At 43.4% G+C, this 20,093-nt stretch overlaps 1 protein-coding gene across 2 annotated transcripts in view; it reads left to right on the forward strand.

The window, feature by feature from the left end:
• Positions 1 to 19,774, forward strand: part of IL7R (interleukin 7 receptor) — an 82,786-nt gene extending 63,012 nt beyond the window's left edge. The window contains exons 7-10 of one of the 2 annotated variants that reach the window (XM_073621109.1): positions 1,527 to 1,730; positions 3,127 to 3,232; positions 7,226 to 7,301; positions 13,854 to 19,774. In XM_073621109.1, the coding sequence (XP_073477210.1) occupies positions 1,527 to 1,730; positions 3,127 to 3,232; positions 7,226 to 7,301; positions 13,854 to 14,372 (905 nt within the window). In that variant the 3' untranslated portion in view covers positions 14,373 to 19,774. The remainder of the gene's footprint in view (positions 1 to 1,526; positions 1,731 to 3,126; positions 3,233 to 7,225; positions 7,302 to 13,853) is intronic. The other variant, XM_073621116.1, reaches the window with a different exon arrangement.
• The last annotated feature ends 319 nt before the right edge of the window (positions 19,775 to 20,093 follow it).

Consider the following 20,093-nt stretch of genomic DNA (forward strand, 5'->3'; position numbering starts at 1 on the left):
CTTGGTGTTTCCGTTGAGAGTCCTTGGGGTCTTCTGAGTCGCTGTGCTCTTTCTATTTTTATTATATTGGATTCTTCCTTTCCCAGAATATGGTTGAAGAGATTATTCATTTTTCCAATTAGATTTTCTGCTTGTTCTGCTTCCGGGAGACCACGGATTCTCAGGTTTTTCCTTCTTTCTCTATTTTCTTGGTCTTCTATTTTATAGGATTGTTCCTGTTGTTCCCTTTTTAATATCTTTATTTCTCCTTTCAACTCTTTTATCATTTTTAGATGCGAATCTGCTTTGGTCTCCACTTCTTCGACTCTTGATAGAATATGTCCCATGTCCTTATGTAATGTTGCCATCTCTGTTTTCAGGGAGTTTTCTAGGGCTGCGAACATTTTTTCCATGTCATATTTTGTTGGTAACTGAAGCGCGTGCTGGCCTTCCTCCCTTCCTCTTTCTTCTCCTTCCATTTCTAATTCCAATCTTGGTTCTGAGAGATGGCTAGTTTCTATTAAGGTTTTATTCTGGCCCTTTTTCTCCTTATTATCCTTCTCTCTTGTATCTATCTGTCGGCCCTTTGTGCCCGATTGCCTTTCTCCTTCTCCATTTCCTTGCAATACATATCTGTTCATGGGGCCAGGGCTTGGGCCTAAGCTAGCCCTGGGTGATTTGGCGACTGCTCCCGCACTTCTTGTTGTTTTTCCCTTCATCCCAACAGTTAACCAAGAAAGCCCCAAATAACCACTTTTTAAGTGGATCCTTTAGGGTACTTTTTCAGGGGTAAGGTCAGTTCGTCCAGTCAGCTTATTTTAATCGACCGTCCCTGTACTTTGATCTTCACTCTACGGACACTCCCCTGAGGACCACCAGCAAAAAAAAAACTCCCAACTTCTCAACTTTTCAAGGTATCTCAATGAATCCCGCAGCTTGCAATGGCATAATCACTCTTTCTACATGTAGTGTCGAGCAATGAAATTTAATAGTCTATCGTGAGGTAAAGACTAGATATATATACCACAGTCCTTTTTATAGCCACTTATAACCACTTATTTCCTATTAAATGTCTTCCATTGTCCCTCTCTCCTCTTCTCCTTCTTCGTTCCTTTCTCCACCAAGGACTCTTCCCCTTTAATATAGCCTGGACACTAGACCAAATACATTTCAAACTCCTAGTACCTTATAGTTTCTTTCTTTTTCAGTTTTCAATTTTCTCCTCCACCTCTCCCTTCTGCCTTCAAGCTTCTTCCTCCTGGAGTTTCTTTTAACCAAGCAACCTTGACTTATGCATTTATTTATTCTTTACACATTTCTTTCTCCTTTTATCCTCTGCTTTCACTCCCCACCTTATCTCTCACATAAGTTTTTTTGTCCCCCTTACTATGGACACATTCTAGGCACAATCAGAGTGAAATCAAGAGAATAATACTTATCGTTAGCAGTCCAGAAGGTTCTGAGCGGTTAGGATATACTTGGAGATATTTAGAGACGACCTACTGGCTTCTTCTATGTTTTAATCGGGTGTTTCCGGGTCTGCTCAGATCTAGTCTGCATCTTTCGAGTCTCAGAGACCCCGCCAGCTCCTCCTCAGACCGTCGAGTGCTTCACGTCTCCGGCTCCGCCACACAATCCGGCACTACTCCAAAGCCAGCGGCCGCTAGCAACGTCTCAGACCGGCAACCGCCTCACATCCACCGCCGACGGGACCCAAGACCTCCGTCCCTCTTATTCTCAGACTCAGCCAGGTAAAATCTTCCAGCTTGTGCTATGGGGATATCCGTGAAACAGCCAGGGAGACAAAAAGAGAGCCAAATGGGAGACTCTAAAGGGGGGGCATAGACAAGGGAAAGCTGCTAACGCTACCTCCTCAGCTGTCTTCCATCTCAGAGGCAGGGGAGAGACCGTGGGATCCTCACGGCGTGCGGCACGGCGCCATTACCAGGCTCCTCCCTCCCTCTCTTCCTCCTCTTTAAGCATACTCTCATTTGATATAGCACCCGGGAGTGTGTTTGAAATCCCTGTCTACCTGAAGCCGTTTATAAATGGTGCAGTTAGGCAAGTAATTAGAGAGAGAGAGAGAGAGATAGAGAGACCCCATGCTCCAATAGGGGTCAGCCTTTTTTTCAGCAATCATAAATAGTCATATATCCCATTCTCATAGCTATAAAACATTCTTTGTATGTACAAATGATTCACTCACATGTGTAAGTCACCCACTTGATCACAAGTGATGACAACTAATTAACAGAGCTGAGAAAATAATCAGCAGATGGTGAAGGCTCAAAGCTGATTGTTTTACCACAAACCAGTGTACCTGGCACACAGGGTGTGCCAGGTATGCCTGGGCACACCCTCATCACCCTGTGCGCTGCTGATTCCCCCTGTTTCACGTCTCCCCCCTGCAGTGCTGCCAGCTTCCCTCCTCTCCTCTCAGGAGCGGTGAAGGGGCTGGTAAATATGTAATTAACCGGCCCCTTCCTTTTCTGAATGAACTGTATCGCTCCTGTCTTCATTCTTAACTAAAGCATAGTGAACTATGTTTACTGCAGAGAAAGTGACTGGGTAATCTCTTTCCTCAGTTTCTTTCTCTGTCTCAAAAGTGAGACATCAGGGGTCTGTTTAGACCCTTGATATTTCACCAAGGCCCCATAAAATTTATAAAAAATAATTTTGTAAATAAGAAAAAAAATACTGACACCTTCCACTGCCCTACTGACACCAATCTTTGCTCTACTGACACCGTCTACTGCTCTGCTGATATACACACGTGTGTGTTTGTGCTCTGGGGTGCACACCCTAATGCAATAACCTGCGCACACCAATGGTTGTGCCACAGAAAGTCATGCTTTTTTAGCAATCATTTCTACATTTTTTTGCATTCAACAAACAGTCCCACTTTTGCTAGTTATAGTGTAGTATTACTAGTGAGTTTTTTTTAGTGGAAACATAGTGAAAACATAGGGCAATGAGGTTATTGTAAGCTCTAACGAGCAGGGCCCTCTGATTCCTGCTGTATTAAACTGTATTGTATTTGTACTATCTACCCTTAATTTGTAAAGCGTTGCGTAAACTGTCGGCGCTATATAAATCTTGTATAATAATAATAAATTCACATGTCTATTTGTGGATTCTATTTTCCAGGTGAAGAAGGATTTGAAGATTTTCTCGTAGTGATTTTATGCTGCTGTGCTGTAGTTGTCATTTTTATTCTTGTCATCGTATTAACTAAACTGTTCTGGAAAGACAGGTAAGCATATTAAAGTATAATGTATACTTTAATATATTTGTAAGGTGATAACCTTCAAGGGCCTCTTGCAATAGTACGGAGAATTGCCCTTTATTGCTGCTATTTAGACTTAAAGTAGTTGTTAACCCCATTCATGAAATTTGAACTAAGCACATATATCTGTAGTGTTTACTTATCTCTCTCCAAAGCTGTAAGTGTCGTTTCTCTCTGATGCTCCATTCCTCTGTTATCAGCAGTCACTTCTGACAAATTCTTCGATTCATGAAATAACAGTAGCTGAAAATTTGTGTCAGGGAGGGAGCTTAGAGGGAGATTAACAGAGAGCTTATAATACAGCTCTGCATGTTCCTTCGTTCCTCTGCTTATGTGGAGGGGGGTGACTTTATTCTAATCAGCTCTCACACAGTGTAAGCCCAGACTCCACATCCCTATGTGCTGCTGAAGCAGGAAGAAAGATTTGTAACAGGACGTGCACTTTCCAAAGAGTGTAGAAAGGCGAATAGAGCAGATATACAAATAAAACTTAGGAGGATTTGTTTCATCTCTGTGTATCATCTGAGGCTGTTCAATTCACTGTGCATATGTGAGGGTTTACAACCACTTTAAACTCTATGATAGGTTCGGATTTGGTGGCATAGGAAGTGACACTCATAGAAGTGACACTTTAAAACATGAGGCTATTCATTGCAATGTTTAAAGCAGAACTAAAGGCAAAACTTCTTCTTCTTCTTTTTTTCATTTTTGTTTGCTATCTGTGACCCACTGGGGAGATTTCACTTCACTTCCTGTCCCATAGCGAAAACAGGAAGTGAGAGGAAAGCCTATCAAAGTGAGGGAAATCTTTATTTTAGTCAGGTAAATATGAAATATAGCATGACAATAATATACCTTACTAGAGGCTTAGATAAGGCCCCTTTCACACTGGAGCAGGGGTGGCGTCGGCGGTAAAGTGCCGCTATTTTTAGCGGCGCTTTACCGTTGTATTTGCAAGGGCATTCGGCCACTAGCTGGGCGATTTTACCCCCCGCTAGCGGCCAAGAAAGAGTTAAAGCTACCCGCAAAGTGCTGCTACAGCAGCACTTTGCCGGCGGTATTGCCGCGCTGCCCATTGATTTCAATGGGCAGGAGCAGTGGAGTAGCGGTATACACACCGCTCCATCACTGCTCCAAAGATGCTGCTAGCAGGGCTTTTTTTAGCGTCCTGCCAGCGCACCGCTCCAGTGTGAAAGCCCTCGGGGCTTTCACACTGGAGAGACAGGAGCGGCACTTTCATAGCGCTTTGCAGGCACTATTTTTAGCGCTGTAGAGCCTGCAAAGCGCCCCAGTGTTAAAGGGGTCTAATAGAGCCCCTGTTAAATGGAGATCAGATTACACAACTGAAGAGTGTGTCACATAAAAAGCATAGCTCCCAACTGTCCCTGATTTCGAGGGACTGTCCTTCATTTGGAGCAATGTCCCTCTGTCTCTCTTTCCTCCTCATTTGTCCTTCCTTTTGGTCTGATCTATATTGTTGTATATAAAATGTACTTACCTATCTACCAAAATGTGTTTCCCAGTTCTAAACCTTTCATCCAAATTCTAAATGGCTGCATTTGTAAATGGTAGTGGTGAAAAAGCACTTTTGTTGCCAGCGGTTTAGACATTAATGGCTGTGTGTTGAGTTATTTTGAGGTGTCAGCAAATTTACACTGTTATACAAGCTGTACACTCACTACTTTACATTGTAGCAAAGTGTCATTTCTTCAGTGTTGTCACATGAAAAGATATAATAAAATATTTACAGAAATGTGAGGGGTGTATACACTTTTGTGAGATTCTGTACAATTTCAAAACCAGGTCAAAATAAAATTGGCCAAATGTTTTAAATCATTTCAAGTTATACAATTTAGGCTGGGTGTGATGTCATCAAAAATTTGGTACAAAAACTGAAATATAACTGGTATATTATGTAGTAAATATGTCTGTGTATGAAAACCCTAATAACAAACTTCTCTTATTTGCTGCTTTTTGGTCTGTAAAACTATTGAAAGAGTTTTGCTATATTTGTTTGATAAGTGCAAAAATATACCTGTTGAGCCTGCCAGAAATCCAGTGAGAATCAAATTTCCTGTGTGCCTAGTCTGTGCTGGCTAATAGCGTGTTCCCAACTATCTCTGAGGACTACAGAATCCCTCTTCATGTTATGGAGAAGAGAAAAGGGGGAGAACTTTTGTAGTCCTGTCCTAATGTGACAATGCTCCTCTCTCTCTCTCTCTCTCTCAGTGAAGGTTGTCACCATGGGAAAGGAAAAGTGTTATTGGCAGGATCACCAAGAGAAAGAAGCCTAAAACAAAATAACGAATGCAGCCTTAACATTTAAAGACTTTTAAGCAGGAATTCATTATATTTTTGTTCTTGAGTTTACAGTGCATCCAGAAAATATTCACAGCGTTTCACTTTTTCCACATTTTGTTATGTTACAGCCTTATTCCAAAATGTTTTAAATTCATTATTTTCCTCAAAATTCTACAAACAATACCCCATAATGACAACCGGAAAGAAGTTTGTTTGAAATCTCTGCAAATTTATTAAAAATAAAAAACAAAAAAATCACGTGTAGATAAGTATTCACAGCCTTTGCCATGACACTGAAAAATGAGCTCAGGTGCCTCCTGTTTCCACTGATTATCCTTTAGATGTTTCTACAACTTGATTGGATTCCACCTGTGGTAAATTCAGTTGATTGGACATGATTTGGAAAGTCACACACCTGTCTATATAAGGTCCCACAGTTGATCGTGCATGTCAGAGCACAAACCAAGCCATGAAGTCCAAGGAATTGTCTGTAGACCTCCAAGACAGGATTGTATTGAGGCTCAGATCTGGGGAAGGGTACAGAAACATTTTTACAGCATTGAATGTCCCAATGAGAAGTTTGGAACCACCAGGACCCTTCCTAGAGCAGGCCTGGGGGAGAAGGGCCCTAGTCAGGGAGGTGACCAAGAACCCGATGGCCACTCTGACAGAGCTCCAGCGTTTCTCTGTGGAGAGAGGAGAACCTTCCAGAAGAACAACCATCTCTGCAGCACTCCACCAATCAGGCCTGTATGGTAGAGTAGCCAGACGGAAGCCACTCCTCAGTAAAAGGCACATGGCAGCCTGCCTGGAGTTTGCCAAAAGGCACCTGAAGGACTCTCAGACCATGAGAAACAAAATTCTTTGGTCTGATGAAACAAAGATTGAACTCTTTGGCCTGAATGGCAAGTGTCATGTCTGGAGGAAACCAGGCACCGCTCATCACCTATCCAATACCATCCCTACAGTGAAGCATGGTGGTGGCAGCATCATGCTGTGGGGATGTTTTTAGCTGTAGGAACTGGAAGACTAGTCAGGATTGAGGGAAAGATGAATGCAGCAATGTACAGAGACATCCTTGATCAAAATCTGCTCCAGAGCACTTTGGACCTCAGACTGGGGCGAAGGTTTATCTTCCAACAGGACAAGACCCTAAGCTTGAAAGATCTGAAAATGGCTGTGCACTGACGCTCCCCATCCAACCTGATGGAGCTTAAAAGGTCCTGCAAAGAAAAATGGGAGAAAGTTTCCAAAAACAGGTGTGCCAAGCTTGTAGTATCATACTCAAAAAGACTTGAGGCTGTAATTGGTGCCAAAGGTGCTTCAACAAAGTATTGAACAAAGGATGTGAATACTTATGTACATGGGATTTTTATTTCTAATGAATTTGCAGATTTCAAATAAACTTCTCGCAAGTTATCATAATAGCGTATTGTTTGTATAATTTTGAGGAAAATAATGAATTTAATTCATTTTGGAATAAGACTGTAACATAACAAAATGTGGAAAGAGTTAAGCGCTGTGAATACTTTCCGGATGCACTACAGATGCACTTTAAATATTAACTTGGTCATAAACCAAATGAATGGCCTTTGTTGCACTGCAATTTAACATTATTATCCTTATGTAAACACAGTGAAATTCATTTTATATTCACAGAATAAAGCCATTCATTTGGCCAGAACTGCCAGACCACAAAAATGCACTGGAGAAATTATGTATATCACCAACAAAGGTACCATTAAAGTTCTAAAATAACAATTGCTTTCATTTATTTATATATTTTTTTATTTGTATCCCTTTAAAACTGATGATTTTTCCCTACAAACAGATATGCCTCTATACCTTTGAATTTAATGAAGAGTGTGGAGTAATTTTGGTGACACTGAATTCGCCAAAGTAAAAGCGCTCAGTTTTGCTTATTGAGCTGCTTGGGTGAAATAAGAATTTTTTTGGGTGTATTTATAGCAATTGAATTTTTTTTTAAATGTTCTATGTGATGGTGCGTGTGTTTTTTTTTTTTTTTGTTTTAATTATTGACCCTAATTTTTACATGCTTGCTGGAAAAGTTTATTGTACTTTTTTCCCCCATTTTCTTTTTCTTTTGGTGGAACAATATAGTTGAAAGAAACCTCCAAAACTGTCAGGAGCCATTTTGTCCCCATTACACCCTTAAAACCACCCTAGTTTTGCCCTCCCGATTAGAGCAGTAATAGTGATGCAAGAACCGTGATAACAGAGGGAACTATATTATTGAATGTGACAGCAATAGTAGCAGTAGTAATAGCAGTAGAAATAGGGACCTTATTATAAGCTGTTGCTGGCCAGTACCTAGGGCAGCAGGATTAGAGCAGGCAGCACCAAAAGTCGGCAAACTGTAATAGCTTTTCTTCTTATTTTGTTTTCTTCTTCTGTCTACCTCTGGACATTTGTGGATAAATTGAATAACAGAACTGTAGAACCTTCTTAACATCGTGTGCAGGAGGTGCAGTTTGGACAAGTTTTTAATCTGTACCTACTGTAAGCATTGCAAAAATACATTGCAACAATGTGTTTAGAAATAAAGTCTGAAAACATTGTTTACAAGCTCCATTAACTCCAGGGGCTGCTGCCCACACTCAGGAGCAAGGCCTGGATGTCAAACCAACAGCCAGATCCTGCATATACACCACGTTTGGGCAGTAGAGTGCCCAAACCTGTAGAATTTCGAACAAAAATGTATACGAAAATTCTTAGGAAAATTTGCATAAACATTGTCAAAACATTTGAATATAGTTCAAGAGTAGTTTAAGATTTTGTTTGCTTTTAACATTCTATTTTGGAATAAAAGGTCTTTACTGAACAAAAATCACATACACTGTTAGAAATTTGCACATTCAGGAACATTTTCCCATGCTGTTTCTTCAAATGATGTCATCACTGCAGTAGAAAACAAATGTCACACTGACCCCACTAATGGTTAAAAAAAACTAACAAACGCTCTTACAACATTCTTGCAACTAAAAATGGCAAGCAAAATCCAACAAATGCATACCCAGCTTTTGTAAAGGATCAGGCATGGATTATAAAATCCTAGCTGACCTCGTTCTGAAAATGCTATATAACTTGTTGTCTTTGGCTTCAACACTTTGGAACACTGACGTGAAACTAGCATACAGATGAGGAAATTCAGAGTTAGGTTTGAACTCCTAATTTATGTATTCACTCTAAGGAGGGCCATACATGGTTCGAACCTAGGCCAGTTCAGCAGGAACCCGCTGAGATTTGGACCATTGGGCAAGATGAATGCATAAAGTTGATTTATCGATCAGCTTGGGTGCAACCAGCCTGCCGGATTTTCTTGCGATTGTCGCAAGCGGCTGCCACCGGGAGAAAGCAATTCCTCGGCAGGAGGGATTCCCTGTCTGCACTGTCTGTGTCAATGGGGGAATCGTGCAATTTTTTTTCCTGCAACCCATGTGTCAGGGGATGTTATACACAACATCCAATGCAGGTGATCAGATCGCTGGGCTGCACCAAGGAACCAGGGACAAACGAGTAAATAAAGAAAGTATGTTTATTATAATGATAACGATACACGTGAAAACAAGACAGCAAACCAAAAACAAGAAAATGGTGAAAACACAGCAAACCCCCAAACCAACCTAACTATCTATCTAACTAATATAATACACAAGCAAGGAAACCAACATGCAAAATATAAGGCATGGGCCAAAGCGACAAGGGAACAGAAACCAGGAATAATGAAGCAGACCAAGGAGCAGGTAACAGGGAACAGGAAACAGGGTTCAAGGACAGGATACACAAACGGGGTTCAGGAACAAACAGGAACAGGCTGGAACAAGAGCAGGTACTGGCAGGGACAAGGGCTAGCAGAGGAATACTGAAGCACTGGAGGTTAGTTCAGGGCGGGTTTATATAGTCCAGCAAAACCATGACAGGTGTGCTTGATGGCAAGTCTGCAGACCAGGCAGGGAGACCCCCGCTGGTGGCCACTGGAATTACACCCTTTTGGTGCTGAATGTAATAGTGCCACCAGCAGGAGAAACCGGAGATGACACCGTTCCTGACAGTTCCCCCTCCTAAAGGAGTGGCCTCCGGACACTCCATTCAGCCCTGGGTACGGCAGTCCGAGTGGGTGCAGAAACACCTTAAAATGTTTCCCTACAGAGTCTGCGGACTTCTTCGCACTTCCAAGGTCAGAGTCTTTTAGTTCAATGGGGGACGTGCCATCAGAGTCTGAAAATAGGACACGTACCCCACCACCCGGGTCAGGAAGTTTGGATCTGGAGATGAAAATTAGCAGGGTAACGGGAAAGAAACCATCGGAGGCAGACCACACAGGAGCATTACATTCAAGCCAGGCGACAGACAGGATTGACCCAGCGGCAAGATGGCCATCAGTCAGGAACAGTTTTAGCAGGCACCATGTCATCAGGCTGAGCAGAAAGCAGAGGTACATCACGCTGGGCAGTAGCACATCCGCATCGAGCTGGGCAGCAGGCAAAAGCACATCGAGCTGGGCAGCAGGCAAAAGCACATCGAGCTGGGCAGCAGGCAAAAGCACATCGAGCTGGGCAGCAGGCAAAAGCACATCGAGCTGGGCAGCAGGCAAAAGCACATCGAGCTGGGCAGCAGGCAAAAGCACATCGAGCTGGGCAGCAGGCAAAAGCACATCGAGCTGGGCAGCAGGCAAAAGCACATCGAGCTGGGCAGCAGGCAAAAGCACATCGAGCTGGGCAGCAGGCAAAAGCACATCGAGCTGGGCAGCGGACTCATCAAGCTGGAGAGCAGGCACTGGTACTTCCGGCTGGAACACTGGCACCTCAGACTGGAACACTGGCATCGAGACATCAGGCTGGAGGGCTGGCACAGAGACATCAGGCTGGAGGGTTGGCACCGAGACATCAGACCAGGCGGGAGGTACTGGAACTTCAGACTGGGCAGTAGGCCCATCAGGCAGAACAGCAGGTGCTGGCACAACAAGCTGAACAGAAGGCACATCGGACTGGATAGCAGGTACTGGAACTTCAAACTGGGCAGCCGGTACTGGAACTTTAGACTGGGCAGCAAGCACAGACACTGGCACATCAGACAGAACAGCAGGTGCTGGAACAACAGGCAGAACAGCAGGTGAATCGGACTGGATAGTCAGTACTGGAACTTCAGACTGGGCCGTGGGCACAGGCGCTGGCACGTCAGGCAGAACAGCAGGTACTGGCACAACAGGCAGAACAGCAGGTACATCAGACTGGATAGCAGGTACTGGAACTGCAAACCGGGCAGCTGGTACTGGAACTTCAGACTGGACAGTGGGCACAGGTGCTGGCACATCAGGCAGAACAGCAGGTACTGGCACAACAGGCACAGCGGACTGGATAGCAGGTACTGGAACTCCAAACCGGACAGCTGGTACTGGAACTTCAGACTGGACAGTGGGCACAGGTGCTGGCACATCAGGCAGAACAGCAGGTACATCGGACTGGATAGCAGGTACTGGAACTTCAAACCGGGCAGCTGGTACTGGAACTGCAGACTGGACAGTGGGCACAGGTACTGGCACATCAGGCTGGAACAGATCAGCTGGTGGGGAGGCAGGATTGGATACTGGCATGATGGTATGGGTTGGAAAAAACTTCCGCTTCTTTTTGCTTTTAGCCACTAGGGATCTATAAGTGGGTACAGGGCTGTAGGTAGGGAATGCAGCTGGTAGAAGCGAAGAGTGAAAGGATGGCAAGACAGAGGGAGTAGGTTTTGAAGGGAGATTTAGTGGAGCTGATGGAGGCAGTTGAGAAGCATCAGGGGAGTTAAAGGCAGGGTAGGTGCAACAGGAGGAAACAGGGTACAGGTATTTCATTGGTAGAGAAGTATATTTGGAGCTAACAGAAGCTGAATGCAACAGACTTGACCAGGCCTGTATTAATGATTGCACTGCATCAGGTTTGCACTTGGCTTGTCTGACCAGAGACTGCACTGATTCAATGCATTTTGCAAGCACCTGCTGGGGACAAGCTGAATATTGTTCAAAAAAGAATGCTGAGTCATCCTCCAACAGCCAAACTAAAGATTCTACCTGAGCTGCACTAAAAGGGGGTGTATAGTCATCACCTCCCTCAGCGACATCAGACAGGGCCAACTCAGTACAGATCCAAATGAATGGTTGCACATCTTCAAACAAAAAACTGCCTTGCTCAATGAAAACATGAGCTAGGCGGATGCCTTCTAACAACTGTTCCCTAGTGTATGCAGCCAATGTCTGATAACAAAGGTCTCTGTCATCAGTTGCCAGGAGCGATAAATACAAAATACTTTCAAAATCCATATTTCAACAATAGCTGGGACTCAGGCCCCAATTCCCAGGTGCAACCGATCTGATTGTATGGCTTCAGTATTCTGTCAGGGGATGTTATACACAACATCCAATGCAGGTGATCAGATCGCTGGGCTGCACCAAGGAACCAGGGACAAACGAGTAAATAAAGAAAGTATGTTTATTATAATGATAACGATACACGTGAAAACAAGACAGCAAACCAAAAACAAGAAAATGGTGAAAACACAGCAAACCCCCAAACCAACCTAACTATCTATCTAACTAATATAATACACAAGCAAGGAAACCAACATGCAAAATATAAGGCATGGGCCAAAGCGACAAGGGAACAGAAACCAGGAATAATGAAGCAGACCAAGGAGCAGGTAACAGGGAACAGGAAACAGGGTTCAAGGACAGGATACACAAACGGGGTTCAGGAACAAACAGGAACAGGCTGGAACAAGAGCAGGTACTGGCAGGGACAAGGGCTAGCAGAGGAATACTGAAGCACTGGAGGTTAGTTCAGGGCGGGTTTATATAGTCCAGCAAAACCATGACAGGTGTGCTTGATGGCAAGTCTGCAGACCAGGCAGGGAGACCCCCGCTGGTGGCCACTGGAATTACACCCTTTTGGTGCTGAATGTAATAGTGCCACCAGCAGGAGAAACCGGAGATGACACCGTTCCTGACACCATGGTTGCAGGAAAGAAATACGCACCATCTATGGCCAGCCTAAACTTAGCCAGTGATTTGAAAAGTACTGATGCCACTGAATCAGCATGGCACCCAGGCAAGTTTTATTTTTTGAACCAGAGGTCAGCAATAGCAACCTCTATAAATCCTAATCGTAGGACTCCTTTGACAACTATAGTCTGTCACACTCTCCGGATTTATTTTTCATTGTTTATAATAAATATTTAGGAAGTCTATCCTCAGGAGGCTGACACCCTTCTTATGACCTTATGGAAGATGATGAAGACACAAAAAACAACCAGGAATAGCTCACCATCACTGAGGTTTCTGTAAAATGCAATGGAACGTCATTCAACCCATCAATGACCATTAAATTGCAGTATCCAGCAAAGCTATGCTTTGCTTATTCCTGGCAAAGCAATGGTTTTGTTTTAATATCCCCTTCCCTAAGAGTATATACAGTACTTGCCTTTCCTTTGACCCTCACCCCCCCCCCCCCCCCCCTTTCAATGCCAGGAGTCATTGGAAGAACAGGTATGGAGGAGCATGTGACTCCAGAAATTAGTAGTCTACACAGAGTTTACAATCCTGGCAGCTAAACTGAGTGGCAGGAGAGTGAAGGGAATATATGATTTTGTTGATGTCTACATCAAAGTTAACCTGTTGCTTTGCCCTGCAAGAACATCCACATTAGCATTATTCCTAAAGAGGCCCCAACAATCTTTCCAAGAGATTATATATGCATTTAAGGAATTTATGCATGTCACTTAACTGTACAAACCTCCTTGAAAGACAGTGAATAGGCCTGGAACTGATGTTGGGTGCCGCCATCTTGGATATGATGTCAGCAGCCCCAGTGGGCTCAGAGGTGTCCCTCAAGTGACATCTATAGTATTCCTCTTTGTACCTCCCATAGCTGCTACATAAAAGGTTATGTTGGGAGTTGAAGGGAGGGGAAGGGAAGCTGGACCAGCACAGACAGTAATTAGACACTTCCAGAAGAGGAGAGGGCTATGACGTGCAAAAAGGAGAGAATTGTGCTAGAGAACCAACTCTTCCTACAGTCATATTTTCTAGCACGTTCAAAGGTACATTAAAAAAATGTATATGGAATGGGAAAAACTCTGCTAAGTGGTGACAAGGTCTTTACAAACTGTCCTCAGTCCTTTTTAGATACTCCAGTAAATAAATTTTACATAACCGTTGTTTACATGAGAGCAAGGACATTTTCTATGGTAATGGTGTTTTTACAGTATTACATTTTTTTGTATCTTGCAGTACATCCATATAAGCTTTAATCCTGACTACTTTGACAACTATAATATTAATAAAGTAGATTATATGAAAGCACAAGTGAGGACAGAAGACAATTTGCAAGTCAGCACGACAGATACCGAACTAGAAAAGCAACTTGATACAAACGGTGGTAATAACTTCTCATCTCCAGCAATGGGCGTCAAAGAGTCCTCCTCTCTCATGAGCCATAGCGGGCAGTGCAGCGAACCCTCAGATCACATGGCTGCTAATGGAACACGTGAGATCAATTCACTGGAGAAGCCTGCAAATTTTGAGAACGTTTTGTTGCCATCTACTAACTCCAGTTCCAAATGCATCATTCCAAATGACAGCCCTGAAACCCCTGAGGCTGGAACAGAGAATTTTCCTGCTTATTCCTACTCAGTGAAGCAGCCAAACAACGCATTGAGAGGTATCTGCTGGGAAGATATTTCCATGTACATTGCCATGTCCGCCTTTAAGACACCCAACAGCACCATAAAACAGTCCAATAATATCTAGTCTCTTGAACAACCTATATCACCTCTCCTACTATAACAGACTATGATAGTTTTGTTATTTTAATATTTTCTTTAGATGTATAATAATTCTGAAATATCGAACCTAAGGAATTTCTCCAGGAAAACTTACACACCCAGAAGGCTGTTCAGTACTTTCAATTTCTCAGATCAGCTTTTGTTTGTGGAAAGACAATGGTTGTTTTAAAGGTTACCTGTATCTTTCTTACAGCTATCCTTAAAAGTGTCTCACCATCTCCCTTCCCTAGTACCCTCCCCATTTCTTCAGATTTTCACTGTTCAGGCCATTGGTAGTTGCACAGCCCAGCACTCCAAAAAGTCTTTCAGCCATGCTCTTCTTCTTTCACTCATGTGCTCTATAATCTCTATTTATACCTATGGAAAGGCCATCCAATGTTGGTATGGATGGCCTTTCCACAGAAATAAATGGAGAATCTGCAGATGTAAAGCATGGTTGAGAGACATTCCATGAACAGGTAGGATAGAGTTAGGGTAGGTAAGTATAAAACTTGGGAAGAGTGTTGGGGAGGGTTAGAAGCAGAGGGGGGCTTTAAAGTATAACTGGACTACAAGTATAGTTATTCTTTAATAAATCAATACACCCACGCCAAAGTGATTCAGTTAAATTAGATGGCAGCTGCTGTTCCAAAATTGATAAGTGAATTGCTAGATGTGCACCAGCCTAATGTGCAAACACCGCTTGCCAATACCACATAAATAAATAATAAATTGTAAACTGCGTATACTTAGTGCAAACAATTATATAATAAACAGTAATATAGAGCAAAAGGGGGGGACTGATTAGATAACAGACCCCAGACTAAAAAAACATTATATGCCCAAAAATTAAATGAAGTCCAAACAAATGCATGATGTTGAATAAAAATGTGAATAAATGGTGAATAAATAAAGTCCCCAAAAAACTTTTAGAATATTCCAACAAAAATGGTTCCTCCTATATGGATCATACGGTTAAAGATTTTGTGTAGATGTACACTCACCAGATGTTGTAGCTCCCCCTGCCATATCACAGGAAGGATCATAAAGGGCTTGTGGGGTCTCCCCGACCACCTTGGATCTTATTCACCAAATTCCTCTGATCTCCTCCTTGTCAGAGTGGGGCGTATCTTCAAACGGGGTGTCACCAGCAATATGGATAGGAAAAAAGAGAGGACGGACTCCTTATAGTGCAAAAACCTTAGAGGTAGTTTTATTGAAGCATCAAAAGGCTACAGCAAGTAACAGATTAAAAACAATCTATGGACCTCCTATGCAAGCAACCGCAATAACCAGTGGAGGCTGTGGAAAACCGCAAGGCCCACACCAACGTGCATCCCATGGGAGTCACGTCCCCTCCCGCACTCCCCCGCTGTCTCCTGGGAAAGACACAGGTCCCAGGAGATAGCGGGGACCATTGAGAAAGCGCAGCGCGACTCGCGCATGCGCAGTAGGGAATCGGGAAGTGACTTCCTGATTCCCTCACTGAGAATGGCCGCGGCAGCACCCGAGGATCGAGGGACGGTTCGGTCTCGGCTGCCGACATCGCTGGACCCTGGGACAGGTGAGTGACCTTATTTTAAAAGTCAGCAGCTGCAGTATTTGCAGCTGCTGACATCTAAAAAAAAATTTTTCGCGGGACTCCCGCTTTAAAGAAAAAAATCCAGGTATGGATATTTTTACATAGTTACATTGGTCAAGCTTGGACCAATGTAACTATGCATGTACCATACCTGTGGGATCCCGCTAGAAGATGGAAATTACTGTAGTTGGCATTGTTACTTCAGTGCTCTCCATTAGCTTCCTGGTTACATGCCGAGCAACTGCCCTGGTGTGTTCTGAGTGCAGGAGGTTGACTGTTTGACATGGGTGCTATTTAGAGAATGTTTTGCATTTTCTCAGTGAATGCAAAGTGTTCTCTGATAGGATGTGGTGGTGAGGTGGGGTGGTAATGTCACACTCTCCACCTTGTCCAATCAGAGAATGCTTTGCACTCTTTAAGAAAATGCAAAGAATTCTCTGAATGGTGCCTGTGCCCAACGGCTGACCTCCTGTGTTCACAATGCAGTAGGCTAGCTGCTCAGCATGGGACCCGGAAGCTAATGGGGATCACTGTAGAAGGGGTGCCTACTTAAGTGATTTCTTCTGGAGGAATCTCACAGGTATGATATACATGCAAAGTTACATTGGTTCAAGGTAAACCAATGAAAGTATGTAAAAATATCCATTCCTTGGGTCTTCTTTAAAGACCATAGTAGAAAAGAGAAGAGCCGGCAACTACATGTCCATATACAGATGTAGACACTTGCACGTGTTAAAAAGTACAAGGGCAGACACGTTTCGGCACATGGCCTTAATCAAGGCGGTGTGCCAAAACGCGTCTACCCTTGTACTTTTTTCTCTTTTCTACTATTCCTTGAAGTGTTGTCTGGAGCACACAGCAGCCAGAGCACCCTACCATGGACTCTATCTTTATATCCAGGAGGCTTCCTTGGTGAGAGCGCTGCAATCTTTTGTCTAAATACTTCTTTAAAGACACTGTAATTGGACAGATGCATATCAGTTGGCAGGATTTAGTCATGGAAAGGCAGGGCATAGGAACAAAGAAACTAAATCAAAGAACAGATCCAAAGCTTTTGTGGCCAAGGGTAATAGCAGACATCTTGCTGGGGTATGTTCCTGACACTTGTTTGAACTTCTCCGTCCTGCCTACTTAGATGAGTGGTTACATTTCTTTAAAAGAGAAGTATGGAGTGTTTTTTTTTTTATTTTTAAGAATCATACATACCTAGATGGATGCAGCATCTGTCCCCTGCCAACTCTAACACTGAGAACCGAGCGATCAAATACCACAGATCACTCTGTTCTCTGGGTTTTCTGAGCAGAGAGCTGGTGACTATCAGTCACCTGCTCTCTGCTCTTCCTCCCCTTCCCCCACATTCACTGGAGCGCTGGGCTGTAAAGGGGGCGAGAGCAGCCGGCTCAGGCTCCCAGTGGCTCGCTGAGAGGTGTCAGTCCAGGAATGTGGGCAGATCCCTACTTCATTGTTGCAATCTTGCCTGAGCCTGGACTGGCTCTGTGACGTCAGTGGACAGCGGGCTTCCTGTCTGCTAAAAACGGGTCACAGGAGTGCAGAACGAGCTGCACTCCTATGATCCACAGAAGTACAGCTTTAGTACTTCTTCTTTAACATCACAGGAAAAGTCTAGTTACTTGTGAGAAAAGTAGAGATCATAAATAACTAAACCCTGCTACAGAGGGTAGGGTCAGGGATTGGTTGCTCGGTGGTTTGCCTACCACCGAGGAACCAGCACCACTTAATACTGTGCAATATTGTAACTGACCGATGTATGGTACATAGCCATATTTTCTATGCCATTGTGGCATATTTAGTACAAACTGAGAGCTTCAACCACCTACATACACACAAGCTGCTACAGTCCACAGCCATGACATTTATCAATGCTGTAGATTTGTAATAAAGCAATCGCTGCTTTTTACATATATTGCTGCTCAGGATGTAAGGGAAAGTGTTTTGGAATGGATTGCCCCCTCACACATACTGTACTCTCACAATGAAGAGAACCCCCCATTCTGTGTGCAGTAGGGGAAAAGCTGCATGTTTCTCCTTAAGGGTTAGTTCACCTTTAATGACGTTTTCCAAAAATATTCCTATACAATACAGCATCCTCAGTACATTAATATGCAGTGCTCTTCTTTGTAAAATAATGCTTATTCCATGCCTTTCCCTCTCCGTCCTGCAGATGGCAGAACATACCGAGCGTTGCATGCATGGCCTAGCCAACTCACAAACAAGCTCTCTGTTTTTTTCCCTGCCCACACATGCGCAGTCCACTCTGTTTTACTCTTCCAATGCACAGAGCTGTGGGAGAGAACGGATTTCACAGGCATGGATAGGGAATACAGCCATTTGCAGGATGAACAGGGAAGAGTAATTTAAAAAGCAGCTTGAAAAAGTAAGCATTCTTTTAGGCCTGGTGCGATTTCAGATGTGATCTGAGTCGCACAGAAAGGCACAGGCCTTTCCAATCCAAGTGCCTGCATCATCCTGTTTTTAGCCCTAAATAAATGGGGGGGGGGGTGTTCTGAGCCCCCGAAACGCGTTGGCTGTTCCAAAATAAAAATCTTTTTAAAAAGTCTGTACAAGCTGGTGTGGCGCTCCCATCCTTTCAAAACTTCCATGAACCCCTCTGGGGGTCCAGCAAGACCCCACAGTTGCTGGTGAGCAGTCTCTAGGACCACAAACCACCTATCTCATCAAAACACATTTGCATAAGGTTCAGCGCTCCTACATCACAAGGCTTAGACAGAATCCCATGACAAAGGAAATCACATTGTTTTCAATGGTGCCAGTTTTGGAAAAGGTTCCTGCACTACTATGCTGTGATTCCAGCATGATTTTGGACCCAAAAATATGAAAACCACATCCAAAACGCAACCAAGTAGCAACCAAGTCGCAATACATAATTGCACTGAAAATCAGATCACAGTATGGTGAACCTTGCCTTATACAACAGAGGCCTGCTTAATGTACTGAGGATGCTGTAATGCACAGGGATTCTGTTAAAACTCCAAAGATGCACGGTTTCCAGTGTGACTTTGGAGTGTGACTTTATACTCTTTGGCACTCAAGTTGCATCAAAGTAGTGCAGGAACCTTTTCAAAGCCGCTGGGACTGTAAGTCACATGGATCGAAATGGGTGCTATTGAAATACATGGGCTGCAAATTGTCATGCAACTTGATGTGTCCAAATTTGCATGACAGGTCGCACTAGTATGAATGGATCCTTAAAGGCGCGCTAACCCATTAAATACATTGTAGCAGATCAGAAAGCTCATGGACTCTGACCTTAGAATAAGGTCCCCGTTTGCTACTTGTAGTGCGACTTAGGACTTCAAAGTCTCATGACAAGTGGTACCCCATGATTTCCAATGAGTACCATTCATATCTGCGCAACTTCAAGTGGCACCGACTTCAAAGTAGTCCCTTTACTATTTTGATTTGACTTTGATGCGAGTTGAGGTCCATAGAACTCAAGTTTACACAGGCATTCCATGAAATCGTGTCAAAATTGCGCGACTTTGAAGTAGCACAAGTGTAAAAAGGGCCTAAGGCTACAAAATATATTTTAATTTGTATATTCTTAGTAATGCTGGATTGCATAAAAAATAGTATTTCGTTTTATAAACACACGCTATGCCGTATCATGAATGTAATGTATATCTAAACGCATGAAATGCATTTGTTTAAAATTGTATTAAATTGCTTGATTCTATTTTGTATAACCTATATTATGTGAAATGTTTATATATTCTGTTATGCGTCTTATGCACTTTGATAGATATGGACAGCGATAATAAAACATAATATACAGAAAATTTGTTTGTTAATGCCACTGTATGCAGAACTTTTTAAGTATGGGGGGGGGGGGGGTGATGTGTGAAGTTAGGGACCTATAAGGGAGAGGTGGGGTAGGGAAGAGGGTGGAAGGAATATGGTGTCAGACCAGGAGGGTGTCTGGCAGTGGGGCATCTGTAGGGGTCTAGGGCCTCCTAGTTGTGGAAGGCTGGGCAGAAACAGAAAGGAGTTGTTTGTATTCCTCAGTAAAGGGAAAAATATATTCAGTAGAACCAGGTGGGACATAAATTAAAGTTTGTACCCTTAAAGCAGGGATATGCAATTAGC

This window comes from Aquarana catesbeiana, linkage group LG01, assembly GCF_042186555.1.
Source record: "Aquarana catesbeiana isolate 2022-GZ linkage group LG01, ASM4218655v1, whole genome shotgun sequence".
NCBI lineage: Eukaryota > Metazoa > Chordata > Amphibia > Anura > Ranidae > Aquarana > Aquarana catesbeiana.